Below are 25,607 nucleotides of genomic sequence, written 5' to 3'. Positions count from 1 at the left end.
GAATGACTTAAAGTAAGACTTTTTCACTGAAGAGGACCCTGAAACGGTGTCTAGAGCAGCTGATGCCTTACCATCAGTTGTACAATGTACTGCAGAGTAAAACAGAATAGAAATCCATTACAGAATTTATGCACACTCCAGTACAACCATCAATTTCGGTACCAGAACCTCTACCATCCACCTGTGGCCCAGTAGGGCCAGAGCATAACTCTCCACTCTCTTCACAATCATTGACAAACACCAGCACCCACAATTTAAGGTAAGAAATACTATTATTTCTGTTGCAGTTATAGTGTTAAGCAGTAAAAACAACAATATATCATGACAATGAACTACAATTATATATTCACTTTTACTTTTGTAAGATCTGGAGGTCTAAAAAAAGTTGTTTGAGGGGGAAGCTCACACCCTGAATTTTTGCCAGTATCCAGAAACAAAAAATCGACCGAGCGACTGCTCGTATCCTGAAAAACTCGTATGGTGGGGCACTCATAAGCTGAGGTTCCACTGTAGTAGGAGTGAAAATATTGAGAAGTCACTATCTAATTAAAGACACATGTTGAATAGGCGGCACTGCAGTCTCAAGAACCAGGGACAACAGAGAACAGTAATTCTCCATATGATGTCACTGGCTTTCTCAAAGTGTAATCCTAGAACATATAAAAGCAATCCTTTGCTTTTATCTCCAGTAAGTGAGCTGATGCTTACAACCCTTTATTGGGCAAGTGTGTGCATGCACACACACATGCACAGGAGAGATTTCTGTGTACTTCTAGTTTAATATAGACTGGCTCATTCTAAGACCTTATATTAACTGTTGAAAGTGAATCCAAACATTCATATTCCAACATACGAGCAAAGAGAACCGCCCACTCCCAAGACTGTAACTACAGTTACACATCTCATCTCTTCACTCCCCTTGGGAAGGAGTCGGGACTATCTGATGGGTTACTTGAGGAGGATAAAGAGTTTCCCTATCGATTAAAAGCAATTTCAATAACTTCATGTGTCCAGTTTGGACTCTGGAACCCTTTGAGGTAGGGGACCATACATGTCCCCTTACCTGATAAAGGGTTTTAATAAAGACTAGTATTTAGCACCAATAAGCTAGCAGTTATTTATAAGCTGACATCCAGCACCACTATGATAGTATGTAATGGTTTAATCACCAAGCAGGTCATGGTCTTATGTATTTCAAGAGCTACTTTCCAGTTTCCTGTTCTTGGGACTTCAAGAGCACCTAAATTACTAAGTGTGTTTGAAGTCCCTAGAACTGTGCTCCTTAGAATGTAGGTGAGAAAGATACATAATCTACTGGAAGATAATGGGAAGATTGGTCCCCAACCTGGACACTGAAATTACTACTTATGAACACAAGAGCCTTAGCAGGATACCTCCAATGAAAAGGAAAGGAGTGGTGAGTACACGGAGCAAACTCTGTGTTATGGAACCATGACTCAACACCCTACCTAAATGTTTTCAAGAAAGAACTTGACAGCTTCCTCAAAACTGTTCCCCGATCAATTGCGTTGTGGTGCATACACAGACTGTGGACTTCAGGCACTAACAGCTTGATTGATAAGACCAGCAACCAGGTGGCTTGGTTTGGAACTGGGCACTGACCTCTGCAAAGAAACTCAAGGTAAATTCCAGTAAACCCCTCTCACCCTCCTTCTCCAAGAAAAAGAAGGCTCTCAGTGATGCAGAAAGGAGATGCTGAGGTATTTTCTTATACTACTACGTATACAGCTACTCCTCACTTAGACAATGTACTCGTTTACCAACGACTTGGACTTATGACAGGCTCTCTGACCAGTATGCATACCTAAATAATGTATATCAGAGCTGACTTCCTCTATTCTTTTGATTATAATATACAGTACACTACTGTATACGTAAATATTTAAAAATATACCAGAAATGTTATAAATGGTGCAAAGATAACATTAAAACAAATAAGTCACTTTGACTTTTCTGGGTTATCCTAGGTTCTCTATACATACACTGCTATGTATTACAGAAATTGAGATGATTTTGACTGGTTTTACAATGAAAAGTACCTTGAAATTGAGCTCAAAGTAGAAGAAATGTGTGATTTCTACCAAAGTTCAAAAGTAAACAAATCATGCCAAGCATCCAATACACATCAACTGGTGAGTCTAATATTCTTTCACAAGTGCGCTGATATTATTTATACCATTTCTACACTAATGCAGTAGTCTGCATAACAGTAAATCTTCTATTTTTTGTGAGAATAAAAATTCAAAGTGGAAAGCAAAAGAATGTAAGAGGGGCATGGGGACGTGACTAATGAACAGAGGAAATGTTATTTTAGTGCCAGGAATGTCTTTCTTGTTTATTCTGGACCCTATTCGGAAATTGGCATCTTTTGAAATTTGTGTGAAATTGGCAAAATTGCTAAATTCTGACCACTGTATTGGATAGTTGAATTCGGTAAATGGGCGGTTTCTTGTGCTCATTCGATAGAAAGAATGGAGTTCTAGCGAAATAGTTATGATTTTTGTCGACTAGTACACTGGACTTGGCCGAAAATAGGGCTCAAAGTGGGCAAAATAGCTAATGCGTAAACATCGTCAAGACCGCTAACTTCGCAAGAGCATAATTCCGTAAGTTTTCCATCAAATTTCATACTTTTGGTGTCAATATGATCGGGAAAAGATTCTCTATCCTTTCATAAGAAAAAATATTTTTTTTTTTTTTGAAAATTTGGCGACCCTGAGAACAAGTCTCTGAGAGGGCCTGTCAACCCTGAAAGGGTTAATACCACCCCTCTCATCCAGTCCATGGACCAGTAGGTCACTTCAAACTTTAAAAAACTCTACACCAAAGCAAATTTTCGAAGGTGCTTTGAAGTGACCTCGGACACTGAATTGACCCTAAGAGAGTTCTGGAGGAATCACTTAAATATCCTTAAGTGCATAAGCCTTATAGATAAGGTTAGGCAGGAAGTGACTTCCAGGATGATGAATTCTACTTGGAGAAAACTGTGGCCAGAATGTGTCCAGGAAAAGGATTTTGAAGGGTTTGAGGCTGACCCTGACGCCCCTACGCCTATTGTGGAATGTATTGTGTCTTTGGGGAAGTCCATGGGGTTGGATGTGAGTGGCGAGGATGTGGAAGAGTTGGTGGAGGACCACAGGGAAGAGCTAACCATTGAAGAGCTGCAAGACCTTCAACTGGAACAGCAACAGATAACAGCTGAGGAAATTGCTTCAGATGAGGAGAAAGAGAGGAGAATGTGCCTTCTTCAGTGATTAAGGATGTGTGCAAAGTGGAGTGAGGTGCAAAGTTTTGTGGAGAATTATCACCCTAACAAAACTGTTGCAAGCCATGTCTGCGACATGTTCAATGACAATGCCTTGTCCCATTTTAGGCAAATCTTAAGAGAGACCAGAAACAGAACTCTCTGGACAGATTTTTTGTGCCACAGGGGTCCAGTGACTCTCAAGGTGGTCCAAGTGCCAGTAAAAGACAAAGAAGGGAAGTAACCCTGGACAGGGCTTTGATACCTGAAGTCCTTATGGAAGGGGACTCCCCTTCCAAAAATAACTTCTCCTCCCTCTCCCCTCCTTGTCTTCCATATGCCCACAAGAGTCTTCAATAAAGGTATGTAATAGTGATTTAAATGTTCATTTATCCATTAAAATTAGTCATTTATATTTATTTCTCATTGCTTTCTGTATGTAAAACTATAGTTATTCCCTACAAAATGTATTTTTTGTTAATATTTTTGGGTGTCTGGAAAGGATTAATTGGATATACATTATTTGTTATGGGAAATATTACTTCGGTTTTCATCCATTTCGGATTTCGACTGACTTTCTGGAACGGATTAAGGATGAAAACCGGGGTTCCACTGTACTAGTGTACACATTTTCTCTGGTGTTGGACTGGAGAAAACATAATTCTTGCTGTCATCTCTAATTCCTTAGACCAAGAATCCCTGTTGAAAATTCTTGGGCCTCTTATATTTAGTGTTTTCCCTTAGTGTACTCATTACACCCATGCTTTTTTTCGTGGCTATAACAACCTGAGTATGAGGAGGAGAAGGTGGAGGAGGACGAGGACGAGGATGAGGATGAGGACAATGACTACTACTACTACCACTTGCTGTTATCTGTGCAAGTCCATCTCGTCTAAGAAGGGGTCCAATACTGGATGCTGTTTTTGCCTTAGATTTTTGCATAAGAAAAGAAATATTCTGGGTGTCTTTCAATTTCATTTATGTTTTTTAATTCTTCCTGATTTTTTGTCTCCTGTAAGATTGGGGCCTAGTTCCTAGGCCTTTTCTGTATCCATATGCTCTCGTGCTACCGTCCACAGGATGGATATGGGGTGCACAATAAACTAGCCACTTCGGTGGCAAAATCTAATCTAAAAATCTGTAAGATTCCTTAAGCTTAAGTTCAACATTTGATATTTCTCTGGCCAGTGCCTCTCTTTGTACTGCCCCTTTCAGCAGCTTTGTGATTCTTTGCCTTTGCCTGTATAGGGAGCATCTCTCTTTTTCTAGTTTATACCTTCTCTTCTTTTTACTTAAAGGAATAAGTCTTGATCATACCTCGAGTGCTACAGAGTTAATTCTTTCTAGGCAGTGGTTTGGATCCATGTTGTTTAGGATATCTTCCCAGCTTGTTTCATTTAGAACATGGTTGACTTGATCTCACCATATGTTTTTGTTATTGAAGGTGAAGTTGGTGAAGGCACCCTCATGACCCATCACATTTTGTTAGTCTGAGGTCATGCGCATATACACGTGTACCTCTTTTATGTTGTAATAATGTTGGTAGAATTACCGACAATATGTAAAGTAAAAGGACACAAATGCAACTAATGTGACATTTTTATTGTGGCAATATTTCGCTCTCCAGGAGCTTTGTCAAACCATTACAAACAATATATGGACACAGAGGGTATGTATATAGGCTTAGAGTGAGGTGTAATACATACTCTTTTATGTTGTGATCTTAGTGTATTGTCTTTGACATACTAATCATATTCCATATCAGATTATCACTGTTAGTGAAGATAAGGTTTAAGGTGAATTTAGTGCAGATTTAACAGCTCGTGTGTGTGAATTTTCATCTGAGCTGCCTCCTGGGATTATCTCTGCTAAAACATTATTTGCTACATTCCTCCATTTTAGGTGTCTTAAGTTGAAATCTCTCAGCGTGGCACTGATGGGTGAAACAGCAAGAGACCTTGACACTCGCCTCAATGAACACATTTATGCATGTAGGAATGACAAGTTGAACAACGCCTGCATACAACACCGAAATTCCACCAATCATCTCATGAAATTCAGGGATGTCCAATTAGTGATCAAAGAAACTAATTTCTGCAGACACAAGTGCCTTGAATCATCACTAATCGCAGTTTCTAATACGATTAAACAAAACAAAGGCAGTTTCCCCATCTCTGAAGTCTTAGCAAGAATCCTCCTGAAAACAGTAAACCCTGCCATCACATAGTCTCTCCTGTTATTACTACACAAGCACATTACAGAGAATGAACATTGAAACAGGCTGCCTCTATCCAGCCTCCAATAAAAATATCTGTCTAATCTATTTTTATGTTTCCCAAGTATTTTTTTTTTTTTTTTTTTTTTTTTTTTTTTTTTTTTTTATTATCACACCGGCCGATTCCCACCAAGGCAGGGTGGCCCGAAAAAGAAAAACTTTCACCATCATTCACTCCATCACTGTCTTGCCAGAAGTGTGCTTTACACTACAGTTTTTAAACTGCAACATTAACACCCCTCCTTCAGAGTGCAGGCACTGTACTTCCCATCTCCAGGACTCAAGTCCGGCCTGCCGGTTTCCCTGAATCCCTTCATAAATGTTACTTTGCTCACACTCCAACAGCACGTCAAGTATTAAAAACCATTTGTCTCCATTCACTCCTATCAAACACGCTCACGCATGCCTGCTGGAAGTCCAAGCCCCTCGCACACAAAACCTCCTTTACCCCCTCCCTCCAACCCTTCCTAGGCCGACCCCTACCCCGCCTTCCTTCCACTACAGACTGATACACTCTTGAAGTCATTCTGTTTCGCTCCATTCTCTCTACATGTCCGAACCACCTCAACAACCCTTCCTCAGCCCTCTGGACAACAGTTTTGGTAATCCCGCACCTCCTCCTAACTTCCAAACTACGAATTCTCTGCATTATATTCACACCACACATTGCCCTCAGACATGACATCTCCACTGCCTCCAGCCTTCTCCTCGCTGCAACATTTCCCAAGTAATAGCTTTTATATCCTTTTACTCATGTGCAAGTTAATTGTTCTACCATATTGTATTACTACTACTACTACAACTTATATCACTACTACTATTACTACTACTACTACTACCACTAGTATTGCACCACACTCAGACTATATATACCCTGTGTGTCCATGTACTGTTTGTAACGGCTTGACAAAGCTCCTGGAGTGCGAAACGTTGTCACAATAATAATGTCACATTAGTTGCACTTGTGTCCTTTTACTTAACATACTGGTACTACTTGTACCAGTAGTACTGGTGCTAATAGTACTGGTACTAGTACAGTACTATTACTAGTACTACTACTTCTACTATTAATATTTATTTCTACATGTACAACAAAGGTTACACTATCTGGGGAATGGGCGGTAATCAGATTTGATTTAGTTAAGAGGAAATGGTTGCACTAATTCCTTGGATCAAGAGTCCATCACCACACCACGGTGAAAACTTAGGCGACTGTTGTGATCCAACAAAGCCAAATAAGGCACCCGACCTCGCACACACCTACCATTGAGAGCAGCAGAGTTGTGGAGGAAGGCAGAGTAGGTTGAGTTTAGCTTGAGTGCCTGATGGAGGTTGATGCGGTGGAGGTTGTGAGAGAACCACCACACACCAGTCCTGGCCATGGCTGCCATCTTGTCTCCTCTCAGTGACTCACTCCCCAAGTTCTTCTTTGTTGGGTTTATCAGGGCCACTAACAGCATAAACCGTATGGAGCCCGACTTCTCGATGCTACGAGGAAGATTTGTTGCCCAAAGCTGAGCGATGAAAGAAAACGAACAAAAGTTCCTTTGTAAGTAAAGATTGAAGCTATCTCCAACTTCAAGCTTTGTTGGGGGATTTAAGGGCCACTGACAGCTTTCATAGTGCAGTTAGTTATTATTATAATCAAGGGGAAGCGCTAAACCCGGAGGATTATACAGCGCCTGGGGGGGGGGGATGTGGAAGGCATTTAGTAATTTTTAAGCATACATACAGAGGTACAAAAAATACAGGTAAGAGCAGCATGCCAAAGCCACTTATATGCATAGCATTACGGGCTGGCTTAAAATTAACTTAAGATTAACTAAGAGATTTTGCCACCGAAGTGGCTAGTTTATTGTGCACCCCATATCCATCCTGTGGACGGTAGCGCGAGAGCATGTGGATACACAAAAGGCCTAGGAACTAGGCCCCAAAGGGTTAACAGGAATACATATGGATTTATATCTACATATCTATAGTTCACTTATCTGTTACAAGCAAATTTAGGAAATTTGCTTAGTATATCTGGTATCTTATTTTCATTAATAAGATATCTTGACATGTCACATAGGTTATTATACTGTCTGTCTCTGTATTCCTCAATAAGTGGACAATTAAGCACATAGTGTTCAAGAGAGTGACCATATGCCTGATCACATAATTTACATTTAGTTTGATCATCATCTGTGTGTCTCCCAAACTGCCAGAAGTACTTGTAACCAAGCCTAAGCCTGGCCACTACAACATCAGTCAGTCTGTTCACATTGCAAGTTGCTCCATAAACATACTTATCTACGTTCATGTTATCATAGTGGGTTATAGATCTACTCAGGCTTCTAACTGCATTCCTATAACAATCATCTTCATTATTTACTTCTCTCCTAATATTATTCCTAATGCTAGACACAGTTATACCAAAGTTATATTCTACGTTCTCCTTCTGGATACTCTTCTTGGCTAACATATCAACTTTATCATGAAGGAGTAATCCAATGTGTGATGGGATCCATAGCAATTGTACATTAATTCCTTTGTCCCTAATTTTTGAGTATCTATACCTGGCTTCCCCAATGAGCATGTTGTTGGAGTCATTATATGAGCCAAGAGCCTTCAATGATGACATAGAATCAGTAATGATGATAGAGTCAAGCTCAGTGTCATAGGTTAGCTTTTACCTGGAGTTTACCTGGAGAGAGTTCCGGGGGTCAACGCCCCCACGGCCCGGTCTGTGACCAGGCCTCCTGGTGGATCAGAGCCTGATCAACCAGGCTGTTGCTGCTGGCTGCACGCAAACCAACGTACGAGCCACAGCCCGGCTGATCAGGAACTGACTTTAGGTGCTTGTCCAGTGCCAGCTTGAAGACTGCCAGGGGTCTGTTGGTAATCCCCCTTATGTGTGCTGGGAGGCAGTTGAACAGTCTCGGGCCCCTGACACTTATTGTATGGTCTCTTAACGTGCTAGTGACACCCCTGCTTTTCATTGGGGGGATGGTGCATCGTCTGCCAAGTCTTTTGCTTTCGTAGTGAGTGATTTTCGTGTGCAAGTTCGGTACTAGTCCCTCTAGGATTTTCCAGGTGTATATAATCATGTATCTCTCCCTCCTGCGTTCCAGGGAATACAGGTTTAGGAACCTCAAGCGCTCCCAATAATTGAGGTGTTTTATCTCCGTTATGCGCGCTGTGAAAGTTCTCTGTACATTTTCTAGGTCGGCAATTTCACCTGCCTTGAAAGGTGCTGTTAGTGTGCAGCAATATTCCAGCCTAGATAGAACAAGTGACCTGAAGAGTGTCATCATGGGCTTGGCCTCCCTAGTTTTGAAGGTTCTCATTATCCATCCTGTCATTTTTCTAGCAGATGCGATTGATACAATGTTATGGTCGTTGAAGGTGAGATCCTCCGACATGATCACTCCCAGGTCTTTGACGTTGGTGTTTCGCTCTATTTTGTGGCCAGAATTTGTTTTGTACTCTGATGAAGATTTAATTTCCTCATGTTTACCATATCTGAGTAATTGAAATTTCTCATCGTTGAACTTCATATCGTTTTCTGCAGCCCACTGAAAGATTTGGTTGATGTCCGCCTGGAGCTTTGCAGTGTCTGCAATGGAAGACACTGTCATGCAGATTCGGGTGTCATCTGCAAAGGAAGACACGGTGCTGTGGCTGACATCCTTGTCTATGTCGGATATGAGGATGAGGAACAAGATGGGAGCGAGTACTGTGCCTTGTGGAACAGAGCTTTTCACCGTAGCTGCCTCGGACTTTACTCTGTTGACGACTACTCTCTGTGTTCTGTTAGTGAGGAAATTATAGATCCATCGACCGACTTTTCCTGTTATTCCTTTAGCACGCATTTTGTGCTCTATTACGCCATGGTCACACTTGTCGAAGGCTTTTGCAAAGTCTGTATATATTACATCTGCATTCGTTTTGTCTTCTAGTGCATTTAGGACCTTGTCGTAGTGATCCAATAGTTGAGACAGACAGGAGCGACCTGTTCTAAACCCATGTTGCCCTGGGTTGTGTAACTGATGGGTTTCTAGATGGGTGGTGATCTTGCTTCTTAGGACCCTTTCAAAGACTTTTATGATATGGGATGTTAGTGCTATTGGTCTGTAGTTCTTTGCTGTTGCTTTACTGCCCCCTTTGTGGAGTGGGGCTATGTCTGTTGTTTTTAGTAACTGTGGGACGACCCCCGTGTCCATGCTCCCTCTCCATAGGATGGAAAAGGCTCGTGATAGGGGCTTCTTGCAGTTCTTGATGAACACAGAGTTCCATGAGTCTGGCCCTGGGGCAGAGTGCATGGGCATGTCATTTATCGCCTGTTCGAAGTCATTTGGCGTCAGGATAACATCGGATATGCTTGTGTTAATCAAATTTTGTGGCTCTCTCATAAAAAAATCATTTTGATCTTCGACTCTCAGTCTGGTTAGCGGCTTGCTAAAAACTGAGTCATATTGGGACTTGAGTAGCTCACTCATTTCCTTGCTGTCATCTGTGTAGGACCCATCTTGTTTAAGTAGGGGCCCAATACTGGACGTTGTTCTCGATTTTGATTTGGCATAGGAGAAGAAATACTTTGGGTTTCTTTCGATTTCATTTATGGCTTTTAGTTCTTCCCGCGATTCCTGACTCCTAAAGGATTCTTTTAGCTTAAGTTCGATGCTTGCTATTTCTCTGACCAGTGTCTCCCTGCGCATTTCAGATATATTGACCTCTTTTAGCCGCTCTGTTATTCTTTTCCGTCGCCTGTAAAGGGAGCGCCTGTCTCTTTCTGTTTTACATCTACTCCTCCTTTTTCTTAGAGGAATAAGCCTTGTGCATACATCGAGTGCCACCGAGTTAATCTGTTCTAGGCATAAGTTGGGGTCTGTGTTGCTTAGTATATCTTCCCAGCTCCAGCTTATATCGGTTAGGATTTGGTTTACTTGGTCCCACTTTATGTTTTTGTTATTGAAGTTGAATTTGGTGAATGCTCCCTCGTGACTAATCTCATTATGTCGGTCTGGGGCTCCGCGCATACATGACTGAACCTCAATTATGTTGTGATCTGAGTATATTGTTTTTGATATGGTGACATTTCTTATCAGATCATCATTGTTAGTGAAGATGAGGTCTAGTGTATTCTCCAGTCTAGTAGGCTCTATTATTTGCTGGTTTAAATTGAATTTTGTGCAGAGATTTAAAAGCTCGCGTGAGTGTGAGTTTTCATCAGAGCTGCCTCCTGGTGTTATTACTGCAACAATATTATTTGCTATATTCCTCCATTTTAGGTGCCTTAAGCTGAAATCCCCCAGGAGCAAGATGTTGGGTGCAGGAGCTGGAAGGTTTTCCAGACAGTGGTCAATTTTTAACAGCTGTTCCTGGAATTGCTGGGATGTTGCATCCGGAGGCTTGTAGACTACCACAATGACTAGGTTTTGGTTCTCGACCTTTACTGCTAAAACTTCCACTACATCATTTGAGGCATTTAGCAGTTCTGTGCAAACAAGTGACTCTGCAATGTACAGGCCAACCCTCCCCCCCATTTGCCTGTTCACTCTGTCACATCTGTATAGGTTGTAACCTGGGATCCATATTTCGTTGTCCAAGTGATCCTTTATGTGGGTCTCAGTGAAAGCCGCGAACATTGCCTTTGCCTCTGCAAGCAGTCCACGGATGAAAGGTATTTCGTTGTTTGTTGCTGGCTTTAGACCCTGTATATTTGCAAAGAAGAATGTTATCGGACTGGTGGTATTGTTGGTACTGGGGGGGGATTTTTTTTCCGGCATTAGTATCTGTATCTGTTGGTTTGGAGTGGAGGCCATCGACTGTGGTTCCACTCCAGGAATGACTGGATTTGGTGTACGATTTCTGCCATTTCCTGCCAGTTTTTTTTTCCTTCCTGGCACTAAAAAACCTTTCCCTCTTGAGTGGCTGTGGCTACCCAGGTTTTCCCATGGCCTGGATGTTTTGTATCTTTTTGTCCCCTTTAGATGGTATGCCTGGCAATTTAAGTTATAGCACAGTCTTTCCTGTACTGAAGAGGTACACAGTTCAGGGTGAAAAAGCTTCCAGGAAGGGAGTTTGCATTTTCCTGTTGTCATATGGGCATGGCATTTTCTAGGGTGGTCATAGTTGCACGTCCCATCTGTTTTTCCAGATTTCCCATGCCAGCAGATACCGAGTGCATAGTATGTGCACAGGCTTGGTTTCCGTTTGCCTTGGGTTTCTGTGACTGTATTCCCTGTTGGTGCATGTTTCCCTGTCTTACTTCTATCCTCCCTAGCACCAACAATGGAGCTCCCACCAGTTGTTTTTGGTAATATATCCTCACTATTGCTATTGGAGTCCTCTTGTTTGCTATTTCCTGCGGTATTTCTAGTTTGCAATATTGGTTTTATCTTATCTTTGACTACACTTGTTTCCCTACTATGGCTCCTGTCCCATATGAGGTCATTTATATGTATTCCTTCCTGCGTATAATTCCCGACTACCTGGACAAAATCTCCAGCTTCACCATTACTGTCTCCCAGGACAGCATCACCAGCTTCCCCATTACTGTCTCCCAGGACAGCATCTCCAGCTTCACCATTACTGTCTCCCAGGACAGCACCTCCAGCTTCACCATTACTGTCTCCCAGGACAGCACTATCAGCCCCCCATTTACTGACTACCAGGACATCATCTCCAGCCTTACAGTTTCTGACTACATGGCCAGTATCAAGGGCAGTACCATTCAGCCCAGACTTTTTATGTTCCCATCTGTTGTTTACCTGGAGTTTACCTGGAGAGACTTTCGGGGGTCAACGCCCCCGCGGCCCGGTCTGTGACCAGGCCTCCTGGTGGATCAGCGCCTGATCAACCAGGCTGTTGCTGCTGGCTGCACGCAAACCAACGTACGAGCCACAGCCCGGCTGATCAGGAACTGACTTTAGGTGCTTGTCCAGTGCCAGCTTGAAGACTGCCAGTCTCGGGCCCCTGACACTTATTGTATGGTCTCTTAACGTGCTAGTGACACCCCTGCTTTTCATTGGGGGGATGGTGCATCGTCTGCCAAGTCTTTTGCTTTCGTAGTGAGTGATTTTCGTGTGCAAGTTCGGTACTAGTCCCTCTAGGATTTTCCAGGTGTATATAATCATGTATCTCTCCCTCCTGCGTTCCAGGGAATACAGGTTTAGAAACCTCAAGCGCTCCCAGTAATTGAGGTGTTTTATCTCCGTTATGCGCGCCGTGAAAGTTCTCTGTACATTTTCTAGGTCGGCAATTTCACCTGCCTTGAAAGGTGCTGTTAGAGTGCAGCAATATTCCACCCTAGATAGAACAAGTGACCTGAAGAGTGTCATCATGGGCTTGGCCTCCCTAGTTTTGAAGGTTCTCATTATCCATCCTGTCATTTTTCTAGCAGATGCGATTGATACAATGTTATGGTCCTTGAAGGTGAGATCCTCCGACATAATCACTCCCAGGTCTTTGACGTTGGTGTTTCGCTCTATTTTGTGGCCAGAATTTGTTTTGTACTCTGATGAAGATTTAATTTCCTCATGTTTACCATATCTGAGTAATTGAAATTTCTCATCGTTGAACTTCATATTGTTTTCTGCAGCCCACTGAAAGATTTGGTTGATGTCCGCCTGGAGCCTTGCAGTGTCTGCAATGGAAGACACGGTGCTGTGGCTGACATCCTTGTCTATGTCGGATATGAGGATGAGGAACAAGATGGGAGCTAGTACTGTGCCTTGTGGAACAGAGCTTTTCACCGTAGCTGCCTCGGACTTTACTCTGTTGACGACTACTCTCTGTGTTCTGTTAGTGAGGAAATTATAGATCCATCGACCGACTTTTCCTGTTATTCCTTTAGCGCGCATTTTGTGCGCTATTACGCCATGGTCACACTTGTCGAAGGCTTTTGCAAAGTCTGTATATATTACATCTGCATTCTTTTTGTCTTCTAGTGCATTTAGGACCTTGTCGTAGTGATCCAGTAGTTGAGACAGACAGGAGCGACCTGTTCTAAACCCATGTTGCCCTGGGTTGTGTAACTGATGGGTTTCTAGATGGGTGGTGATCTTGCTTCTTAGGACCCTTTCACAGACTTTTATGATATGGGATGTTAGTGCTATTGGTCTGTAGTTCTTTGCTGTTGCTTTACTGCCCCCTTTGTGGAGTGGGGCTATGTCTGTTGTTTTTAGTAACTGAGGGACGACCCCCGTGTCCATGCTCCCTCTCCATAGGATGGAAAAGGCTCGTGATAGGGACTTCTTGCAGTTCTTGATGAACACAGAGTTCCATGAGTCTGGCCCTGGGGCAGAGTGCATGGGCATGTCATTTATCGCCTGTTCGAAGTCATTTGGCGTCAGGATAACATCGGATAGGCTTGTGTTAATCAAATTTTGTGGCTCTCTCATAAAAAATTCATTTTGATCTTCTACTCTCAGTCTGGTTAGCGGCTTGCTAAAAACTGAGTCATATTGGGACTTGAGTAGCTCACTCATTTCCTTGCTGTCATCTGTGTAGGACCCATCTTGTTTAAGTAGGGGCCCAATACTGGACGTTGTTCTCGATTTTGATTTGGCATAGGAGAAGAAATACTTTGGGTTTCTTTCGATTTCATTTATAGCTTTTAGTTCTTCCCGCGATTCCTGACTCCTAAAGGATTCTTTTAGCTTAAGTTCGATGCTTGCTATTTCTCTGACCAGTGTCTCCCTGCGTATTTCAGATATATTGACCTCTTTTAGCCGCTCTGTTATTCTTTTCCGTCGCCTGTAAAGGGAGCGCCTGTCTCTTTCTATTTTACATCTACTCCTCCTTTTTCTTAGAGGAATAAGCCTTGTGCATACATCGAGTGCCACCGAGTTAATCTGTTCTATGCATAAGTTTGGGTCTGTGTTGCTTAGTATATCTTCCCAGCTTATATCGGTTAGGACTTGGTTTACTTGGTCCCACTTTATGTTTTTGTTATTGAAGTTGAATTTGGTGAATGCTCCCTCGTGACTAGTCTCATTTTGTCGGTCTGGGGCTCCACGCATACATGTCTGAACCTCAATTATGTTGTGATCTGAGTATATTGTTTTTGATATGGTGACATTTCTTATCAGATCATCATTGTTAGTGAAGATGAGGTCTAGTGTATTCTCCAGTCTAGTAGGCTCTATTATTTGCTGGTTTAAATTGAATTTTGTGCAGAGATTTAAAAGCTCGTGCGAGTGTGAGTTTTCATCAGAGCTGCCTCCTGGTGTTATTACTGCAACAATATTATTTGCTATATTCCTCCATTTTAGGTGCCTTAAGTTGAAATCCCCCAGGAGCAAGATGTTCAAATTCAAATTCAAATTCAAAGTTTATTCTCTATAAGGATTACAATGTTGAGTTTACAAAAATTTGGTTATTGTTTGGTTTAACATGTAGTAAAATTGAGATTACAGAGTGTACCACTAGAACGCTTAGCATGGCTAGGCATTTCGGGCATACTTGTTGTGATAGAAACACAGGCCTTATCTCTAGGCTTTATTGAACATAGAATCTTCATAGTACTTCTGCAACAACAAAATATAATGACTAGTACATCTAATAATGGCTTCTACAGGGATGGTGATGTCTTGCATATGTCAAGAGAAAAGTTATAACTACAGGCCACATATTTAAACTCACCATGTAATCTGCATCGGTGATAAATGGATAAAGTAGTAGAGAATCACACACCATATGTTGGTGCCCATGACGCACGCCAAACTGTTGTTGTTGTTAAGGGCCCCTAGAGGTGGTGCAGTATTATCCTGCTGCTGCTCCCCACAGGACCAGTATCACTACAATCTCCCCCTTCTAAAATATCAGAGACAGTAATCTCCCAAACTGTTAGGTGGGCGACGTACACATCCCGACCTTCGTAGCCCTTGAGCCTCTTCACCAGGTTCGATATTTTCCAGCGGGGTTTGATTAACTGCTGGAGCAGAATCCTCTATTTCCATAGGGGTAGTCTCAAGGGGCTTTCCAGGAGAAAACGAAGCATCTTTCACATCTATTGGTGTATCTTGAGATTCCACACTAATAGGGATTTCAACTGGGGCTAAATGTCTTGTAGATACTGTAGTCTCTTCACCATTTTGGTAGCGAATGTGGGCGTAATGTGGATTAGCTTGCAGGAGCTCTACCTCTTCCACTAAAGGATCCGTCTTGTTCATCCTACGGTGACTCTTCAGGAGAACGGGTCCAGGATGACATAACCAAGTGGGCACGGAGGCTCCCGTAGAGGAACGACGTGAATAGTTGAGGAGTCTTTCATGAGGGGTTGCATTAGTAGCTGTGCACAGCAGTGATCTAATAGAGTGAAGTGCATCAGGTAGGACAGTTTGCCAGTGTTGAACAGGTAGATTGCGCGACTTCAATGTCATTGTAACTGCCTTCCATATAGTACCATTGAACCGCTCCACTTGACCATTGCCTTGAGGGTTGTAGCTTGTTGTTCTGCTGCAGGCAATACCTTTGCTAGCCAAAAACTCCTGAAGTTCGTTACTCATGAACGAGGATCCCCTGTCTGAATGGATATAAGCTGGCATACCAAAAATAGAGAACAACTGTGAAAGACAACTAATAACAGTTGAAGCAGCCATATTTGCACAGGGGAATACAAAGGGAAACCTTGAATATTCATCTACTATGTTAAGGAAATACCTATTCTGATTTGTGCTTGGTAGAGGTCCTTTGAAATCTATATTCAATCTTTCGAAAGGCTGGGTGGATTTTATTAGATGAGTCTTCTCTGGCTGATGAAAGTTTGGCTTGCACTCTGCACATACTCTGCATGCTCTGATCACTTGTCGCACATCTTCCACTGAGTAGGGCATGTTCTTTGATTTGACAAAATGGTACAGGCGTGTAACTCCTGGGTGACACAAAGCCTTGTGGAGAGCTGAGAGTGATTGCAAATCATGACATGCTGCTCCACAGTGGGACCTAGAGAATGCATCAGGTGAGATGTTCTCTTGACCCGGTCGGTACAGAATATCAAAGTCATAACACGATAGTTCCATCCTCCAGCGTAATATCTTGTCATTCTTTATCCTACTTTTGTGCCTCTTGTCGAACATATACATCACGGACCGTTGGTCAGTCCTTATGGTGAAATGTCTACCAGTTAAATAATGCCTCCAGTGGCGAACTGCTTCTATGATGGCCTGGGCTTCCTTTTCTACAGCAGCATAACATTTCTCTGATCCTTGAAAAGTTCTCGAAAAGAAGGCTACTGGTCGTCCTGCCTGAGATAAGACTGCAGCAATGGCAATGTCAGATGCATCCGTTTCCACTTCGAATGGTAGGGACTCATCAATGGCTTGAACTACTGAGTTTTCAATGTCCTGTTTGAGAGTATGGAAAGCGGCTTCTGCTTCCTTTGTCACAGGAAATGTGGTAGCACTCAATGGGCGGACTTTACTTGAATAGTTGTAGATCCATTGTGAGTAATAAGCAAAGAGACCAAGAGTTCTTCGGAGTGACTTTTTGTCTTGAGGCATTGGAAGTTCCCGTAGAGGTCGTAGTCGTTCAGGGTCTAGGAATATTGAACCTCCTTCCACTACATAACCAAGGATGCTAAGCCTTTTAGTTGAAAAAGTGCACTTTTCCTCATTGTAACTGATATTTTTCTTCTTGGCGGCTTCCAAAAACTTATCAAGGTTTGCATCATGTTCCTCCTGGGTCTTGCCACAAATGGTAACATTATCTAAATACGCGTAAGTTCCCATGAGTTGCTCTTCCTGAATGAGTGAATCCATAATTCGTTGGAAGCAGGCTACCCCATTGGTGACTCCAAAAGGGACTCTGGTAAACTGATACAGGCCATCACTAGCCTGAAACGCTGTGTATGGTTTATCTTCATTCCATATAGGGACTTGATGATAGGCACTCTGCAGATCAATTGTGCTAAACACGTAGTACTGAGCAATTTTGTTCACTGTATCGTCAATTCGAGGTAGAGGGTACCCATCAAGAAGTGTAAATTTGTTGATTGTCTCAGAGTAATCGATAGCCAGTCTCCGTTTCCTATAACCATCTTTAACAACAACAACCTGTGCACGCCAAGGGGAATCACTCGGTTCTATAATACCCTCCTTCAGCAGCCTCTGAGTTTCTTTCTCAATGAACATCCGATCCTCATAAGAATAGCGGCGTGACTTAGCTGATATAGGATGGCAATCCGCGGTAAGATTTGCAAACAGCTTTGGTGGGTCTACCCTTAAAGTGCTAAGCCCACAGACAACAAGAGGAGGCAGTTCACCTCCATATGTTAAGGTGACACTACCATGCACTTTCTGAAAGTCCTGACCAAGGATAACATCAGAGCACAGTTGTGGCAGAATAGCTAAATGTACATCTTGATAATCCTTTCCATTAACTCTGAGATTTACCTTACAAAACCCTAAGGTCTGAATAGAGAGAGATGTTGATGCCACGGTACCTGATGAGTGATGTAGAGTCAAGGAGAGCCGTTTAACTAAGTCAAAGTTGATGAAACTCTCTGAGCTGCCACTATCAATAAGACCATCTACTTCTGTTCCTTTGATGAATACTTTCACAACTGCCTTTGACAGTGAATTTGGAGTAGCCGCAGAAGTCACTGTTGCTAGAGTCGCATGATCACTGGAATGTGTGGAGGCACTAGCTCTTGTTGATGCATTAGCACGACATACTTTAGCAAAGTGACCTTTCTTGTGGCATTTATGGCACATTGCTTCACGAGCAGGACACTTTGGACGTGGATGTCTTGAAAAACCACAAAAGAAACACACCGTACCTGCTGCTGCTGTCACTGAGGCAGGTTCCCCAGTAACTTCATTGCAAGAGTCTTGGTCAGGAATTGCAGCACTTACCACTCGAGAAGGCTGAGTGGTACTGTATACTTCAGAATTCTTCTGGGCTGAATCTAGAGCTCTTGCCTGGTCAAAGGCAGCGGCTAAGTCGAGAGTTTTATTCTCCAATAAACGCTGCCTTATTATTGGTGATTGCAGGCCACTGATAAAAGCATCCCTGATGGACTCTTCACAATACTGAGCAGCTGTCACTGCTTGGAAGTGACAGTCCTTACCTAAAATTTTCAGTGCTTGAAAGTATTCCTCTAAGGACTCATCAATCTGCTGGCGGCGAGTTGCAAGGCGATAGCGTGCAAAGATTTCATTTGTAGGTTTAATATACTGAGACTTGAGGGTTTTGATAGCATCTTCGTAGGTATTACACTCAGAAATAGCCTCATATATCTTAGGTGACACAAAATTGATGAGCAGACTTAGTTTATCTAGATCTTCTTTAGGAAGGGCTCCCAAGAAGTTTTCGAAAGTCTTAAACCAGTGCTTCCATTCCTGAGCAGCCGTTGATAAGCTGGGGTCACAGTCTAGCCTCTCAGGTTTCAGTAAACGCTCCATGTTGTGATGTAGTCTAGCTCAGGATCACCACCAGGTAGCCCAGGATTCTATGTTCAATAAATTGTTGTGATAGAAACACAGGCCTTATCTCTAGGCTTTATTGAACATAGAATCTTCATAGTACTTCTGCAACAACAAAATATAATGACTAGTACATCTAATAATGGCTTCTACAGGGATGGTGATGTCTTGCATATGTCAAGAGAAAAGTTATAACTACAGGCCACATATTTAAACTCACCATGTAATCTGCATCGGTGATAAATGGATAAAGTAGTAGAGAATCACACACCATATGTTGGTGCCCATGACGCACGCCAAACTGTTGTTGTTGTTAAGGGCCCCTAGAGGTGGTGCAGTATTATCCTGCTGCTGCTCCCCACAGGACCAGTATCACTACAGACCTAAGAAAAGCTTTTGACACAGTAGACCACGACATCCTACTCCACAAACTTGACCATTACGGTATAAGAGGCCATAAGAACATAAGAACATAAGAACGAAGGAACACTGCAGAAGGCCTACTGGCCCATGCGAGGCAGGTCCAAGTCCCTACCGGCTTAAGCCAATGCACCCAACCTAGTCAGGTCAGGTCACATTGACTTAAGGGAGGAACACGGCAACCGACCTGTTAGCACAAGCTATCAGGTCCAACTCACACCCACCCACATCTACTCATGTATTTATCCAACCTATTTTTAAAGCTACACAACGTTCTGGCCTCTATAACGGTACTTGGGAGTTTGTTCCACTCATCCACAACTCTATTACCAAACCAGTACTTTCCCATATCCCTCCTGAATCTGAATTTTTCCAACTTAAAACCATTGCTGCGAGTCCTGTCTAGGCTAGATATTTTCAGCACACTATTTACATCCCCTTTATTTATTCCTGTCTTCCACTTATAAACCTCAATCATATCCCCCCTAATTCTACGTCTTTCTAGAGAGTGCAGTTTCAGGGCCCTTAGTCTATCCTCATAGGGAAGGTTTCTGATACATGGGATCATCTTTGTCATCCTCCTTTGTACATTTTCCAGAGAATTTATATCCATTCTGTAATACGGTGACCAAAACTGTGCAGCATAATCTAAATGAGGCCTAACCAAGGATGTATAGAGTTGAAGAACAACCTGAGGACTCCTATTATTTATGCTTCTTGATATGAAGCCAAGGATTCTATTAGCTTTATTGCGAACACTTATGCACTGTTGTCTTGGTTTCAGATTACTGCTAACCAGAACTCCTAAATCTTTTTCGCAATCCGTAATATTAAGATCTACATTATTTAGTTTATATGTGGCATGGTTATTGTCCTGTCCAACATTTAGAACTTTGCATTTGTCTATATTAAACTGCATCTGCCACTTCTCCGACCACTGCATCAGTCTATTCAAATCTTCCTGGAGTGCTCGAATGTCCTCGTCAGAATGAATTCGACGGCCTATTTTGGTGTCATCGGCAAACTTGCCGATGTCGCTCTTTATGCCCTCATCTATGTCGTTTATGTAGATTGTGAACAGCAGGGGGCCCAACACTGACCCCTGTGGAACACCGCTCGTGACGCTTCCCCACTCTGATTTCTCCCCATTTATGCAAACTCTCTGCTGCCTATTTGTCAACCATGCCTCTATCCAGGAAAAAATTTCTCCTCCTATTCCATGTGCTTTAATTTTCCTCAATAGTCTCTGATGTGGGACCCTGTCAAAAGCCTTACTGAAGTCCATATACACAATATCATATTCATTACCATGATCTACCTCCTCAAATACCTTAGTGAAAAAAGTTAATAAATTCGTAAGGCAGGAACGCCCCTTTGTAAAACCATGCTGAGATTCGTTGATTAATTTATGCTTTTCAAGGTGGCTACGAACTGCCTCGGCAATTATTGATTCCATAAATTTTCCCACTATGGAGGTTAGGCTTATTGGTCTATAGTTCGAAGCTAAGGACCTGTCACCTGTTTTGAAAATAGGTATCACATTTGCCATTTTCCACTTATCTGGCACCATGCCAGTTTGTAGTGATATGTTGAAAAGATTAGCCAAAGGTGTGCTAAGCTCCTCTTTACATTCCTTTAGAACCCTTGCATACAGTTCATCAGGGCCTGGGGATTTGTTAGGTTTTAATTTATCTATTTGCCTAAGGACCATGTCACTTGTGACCCTAATAGTGCACAGTTTATTATCGTCCTGTTCTACATAATTTATCATTACTGGAATATCGCTGGTATCCTCCTGTGTAAAAACTGAGAGGAAGTATGTGTTAAAAATTCTACACATTTCCTTATCACTGTCAGTGAGCTGACCCGAGGAACTTTTGAGTGGGCCTATCTTGTCCCTGATCTTACTTCTGTATACCTGAAAGAATCCTTTTGGGTTAGTCTTCGATTCTCTTGCAACTTTAACCTCATAATCTCTATTTGCTTTTCTAATTCCCTTTTTTATTTCTCTCTTTAACTGAATATATCGATTTCTTAATTGCCCCTCTCCTCTTTTGATTTGCCTATATATGCCTCTCTTTTGACCAATCAGATATTTTAATCTATTGTTCATCCATTTAGGATCATTTTTGTTTGATCTGATTTCCCTATTTGGAACATAATTTGACTGAGCAGCTAGAACTATGCCCTGGAAAGCATCATATCGGCAACCATCACCACCTACCTGACCCCTAGTCAGGTCATTCCAGTTCAGCCCACCTAAGTAATTTTTCAGTCCTATGAAATCAGCCAAGCGAAAGTCAGGGACGGAGACTTGATTGCCATTATTAGGGGAATTCCATGATATGTTAAAACTGAGTGATTTGTGATCACTCTCCCCAAGCTCATCATTAACCTCAAGATTATTAATTAGTGTTTCCCTACTGGCAAGAACCAAGTCAAGGAGGTTATTTCCCCTAGTTGGCTCTGTCACAAACTGTTTTAAAAAACAATCCTGGATCGTATCAAGAAAGTCACCCGACTCTAAATTTCCTGTCAAATTGCTCCAGTCAATCTGTCTATAGTTGAAATCTCCCATTAGCACAACATTTTCGTATGTAGATGCCTTACGAATTTCGTCCCATAGAAGTTTACTGCACTCCCTATCAAGATTTGGGGCCCTGTAAATCACACCCAAAATTAGTTTTTCTCGGCCCTCGAGAAGCTGTAACCAAACAGATTCAGTGGCTGACGCTTCTAATTTAATATCTTGTCTAACACAACAATTTAAATTGTCTCTGACATACATCGCTACTCCACCACCTTTCCTGTTGACCCTGTCAGTGTGGAATAATTTATAGCCTTGTATGTGACATTCAGAGGGCATCTCTCTATCTTTCAGATTGAGCCAGGTCTCTGTTATAGCAATAATATCTATGTTTCCTGCACTTGCAATTAATCTTAGCTCATCTATCTTATTTCTAACACTCCTGCTATTAGTATAGTAAACCTTAAGGGAGCTAGTCCCTTGCTGCCCTCTGCTGTCCCCCTTTGTTTGCTGACCTGTTCTATTGTCTTTATTTATAACTTCATGCTGAATGCCTTTTATACATTTACTGTTTCCAACCCTAGTGTTGCAACCTGCTTGTTTCCCACACACACCCATACCTCTATCTTCCATCAGTTTAAAATCATAGGCATTTCACCAATGGCCTTCTCAATCGAGTCTGCAAGTGCTACCACCCCTGCCCCAGAGAGATGAACCCCATCCCTTGCATACATATCATGTTTGCCATAAAAGTTGTTCCAGTTGTCAATGAATGGGATTGCAAGTTCCTTGCAGTATCTGTCTAGCCAGCAATTTACACCAATTGCCCTAGACAACCATTCATTTCCTACTCCCCTTCTAGGCAAGATGCTACATATGATTGGGATCCCTCCCTTAGACTTAATGAAATCTATAGCTGACCTGTACTTATCTAGCAGCTCTTCTCTCCTACCCTTCCCAATATCATTTCCACCAGCACTGAGACAGATAATGGGCTTGTTCCCATTACCTGACATGATATTATCCAGTCTGTTGACAATGTCCCCAACACCAGCTCCAGGGAAGCACACTCTATCTCTCATCTTCTTATTCCTATTACAAAAAGCACGATCAACATATCTTACCTGAGAGTCACCAACCACAAGAATGCGCTTACCTTCATTAGCAGGGGCAGTAGTACCCTTACCTTCACTGGCCACTGAAGTACATTCATCCTGGAGAACAGAGAAGCGATTTCCTACCTTCAGATCTGCACTCTTAACTTTCCTTACTCTGATGCGCCTCCCATTACTGTGAACAACTCGCCACTTGTAGCAGGTGCTGGGCTGCACCTCACTGCTGGTAGCCGTTGCTACCACCCCACCTACAGCCTCCTCACAGTGAGAGACAGACTGCACCTCACTGCTAGAAGCCTCATTCCCCACATCTCCAACCACCTCACACTCTCTCCCAGGCCCATTGAGGTGGACCTTCAGCCTCCTAATCTCCTCCTGGAGAAGCAAGACCTCCTCCTTCAACTCTCCAACCTCAGCTTTGAAATAAGCAAGCGCATGGCCTCTTATACCATAGTGGTCAAGTTTGTGGAGTAGGATTTCGTGGTTTACTGTGTCAAAAGCTTTTCTTAGGTCAATAAAAATTCCTAGTGGATATTCCTTATTTTCCAGTGCTGTGTAAAGCAGATCTAGCATTTTTATGATTGCATCATTAGTGCTTTTATTTTTCCTGAATCCAAACTGGCAGGGGTTGAGTATGTTTTGAGCCGTTATAAATGAATACAGTCTCCTGTGCACAAGTTTCTCAAAGATTTTGGATAGCAATGGTAAGTTAGATATTGGCCTATAGTTGTTTAAGTCTGTAGGGTCACCACCTTTATGTATTGGTGTAACCCTTGCCATCTTGAGTAGTTTCGGGAAGGTGCTAGTCTCTATTGACTTGTTAAAAAGTAATGAAATAGCATGCGAAAGGACATGGGCCGCTCGCTTGTACAGTAATGGTGGGACATGAGACAGATTCCCCGAGTTATTTTTAAGTGACTTTATGATCTCAATGACTTCCGTGGGCTCAGTTGGTGCAAGATAGAAGGAATTAGGGAAATTTCCATCTAGGTAGTCCCCGGCATGGGCATTGGTATGTGGGATTTTACTGGCGAGATTAGATCCTATGTTTGAGAAGAAGTCGTTTATCTTGTTAGCTGTGTCAGTGGGATGTAGTGGTGTTTCATTAGGTTTAGTTAGGACAATATTCTTGGTTTTTCTCAGTTTGTGGGTCCCTAGAATCTGAGAGAGTGTTTTCCAGGTCTTTTTTATATCTCCTCTAGTGTCTGTGAATCTACTGGAGTAGTATAGTTGTTTGGCTTTCTTTATTACTTTGGTGAGAGCTGATGAATAGTGTTTTAGAATATCTTTGTGTATTAAGCCCTGTCTATATTGCTTTTCATATTGGTGTTTCTTGTCAATGGATTTCAGAATGGTGCTGGTTAGCCATGGACAACCAAGCCGTTTGTTTGTGATCTGTTTTGTTTTTATAGGACAATGTTTGTTGTATAGTCTAAGTAATTTGTTAAGAAAGATGTCTGTCCAGTCATCAATACCATTGGCCTTGGAGAATTCTGTAGGCCAATCAACAGTCTCTAGGTCAGCTGTGAACTTCCTTACTGAGGCCTCGTCATGGAGTCTAAATGAGACTTTGTTGTATTCAAGTGGTGGTTTACTAATGTTTGTCAGGAGGAAGGTAGGGTAGTGGTCTGTAGTGCTATCTGTGATTATCCCTGATTTAAGGGGGGCTAGTATATTGGTCCATATGTGGTCTATTATGGTTGCACTTGTCTCAGTGAGCCTGGTTGGTTTAGTTATTGTTGGTATGAGAAGTGTGTTGTTCATATTGTTGATGAAATCAGTTACAGGCTGATCATCTAGTAAGCCAAGGTTGATGTTGAAGTCTCCAGCTAAGAGAAGGTGGTGCTTATTCATTTGTCTGTTTGTTATTAGTGACTTTAATTTCTCACTGAAATTTGGGATGTTTGTGTGAGGTATCCGGTAAATGGCACCAATTGTTATAGGCGTCTTAAGGTTTTTTACAGTAAAATTAGCAAAAATGTATTCCCCATATTCATCACTAAAGCAAGTGGTGCTAAGACAAGATAATTGGTTAGAGTAATAGATTGCAATACTACCCCCAACTTGGTTTGTTCTGCAGTTGTGAATTGCTGTGTATCCTGGTAGAGGGTAGATATCTATTGTGTCCTGCTTAAGCCAGGTCTCAGTAAGAATAATGCAGGAGAAGGGTGTCTTTAGTGTTTCAAGGAGTGCTAGGAGGTCATCATAGTGTTTGCTTAAGGACCTGATGTTGTAGTTTAGTACTGATAGACTTTTAGCATTGTTTAGGATAGTGGTGGCTTGTGATGCTGTGTAATAAAGGCAGTTACTTTCCAATAGGTTTTGATTGGGTGTCAGATTATGGAGGTTTAGATCAGGGTCAACGTGATCAATCATCTTCTAGGTTTAAAATTATGGTTATTTTTATCCTGTTTTGTGTGTTGAGTTCTACTACTGATATCTGTAGTGGTTGGAAGTTTGGACAAGTATATAGCTAGAGTATTTTGGTCATGTAGGGTATAGTCACTACTACACATAATGAAGTTGATGTTGTCTGTGTGTTGTGCTGGAATGAACTAAAGTACAACTAGGTATAAACTAGTAATATAAAAAT

The 25,607-nt window shown here is 42.1% G+C and overlaps 1 protein-coding gene across 2 annotated transcripts in view; it reads right to left on the bottom strand.

Moving 5' to 3' along the window:
• The window catches only part of LOC128685378 (pyruvate dehydrogenase protein X component), a 55,506-nt gene extending 48,350 nt beyond the window's left edge, over nucleotides 1-7,156 (bottom strand). The window contains exons 1-2 of one of the 2 annotated variants that reach the window (XM_053771887.2): nucleotides 6,805-7,156; nucleotides 1,470-1,625 (exon numbers count right to left, since the gene is read on the bottom strand). Coding sequence is in view for 1 of the 2 variants with exons in the window: in XM_053771886.2 (XP_053627861.2) it covers nucleotides 6,805-7,000 (196 nt within the window). In the remaining variant the exon portion in view is untranslated. The remainder of the gene's footprint in view (nucleotides 1-1,469; nucleotides 1,626-6,804) is intronic. The other variant, XM_053771886.2, reaches the window with a different exon arrangement.
• Nucleotides 7,157-25,607: the final 18,451 nt, after the last annotated feature.

The sequence above is a fragment of the Cherax quadricarinatus genome, chromosome 8, assembly GCF_038502225.1.
Source record: "Cherax quadricarinatus isolate ZL_2023a chromosome 8, ASM3850222v1, whole genome shotgun sequence".
NCBI classification, from domain to species: domain Eukaryota; kingdom Metazoa; phylum Arthropoda; class Malacostraca; order Decapoda; family Parastacidae; genus Cherax; species Cherax quadricarinatus.
This window is presented reverse-complemented; position numbering and strand designations above follow the sequence as displayed.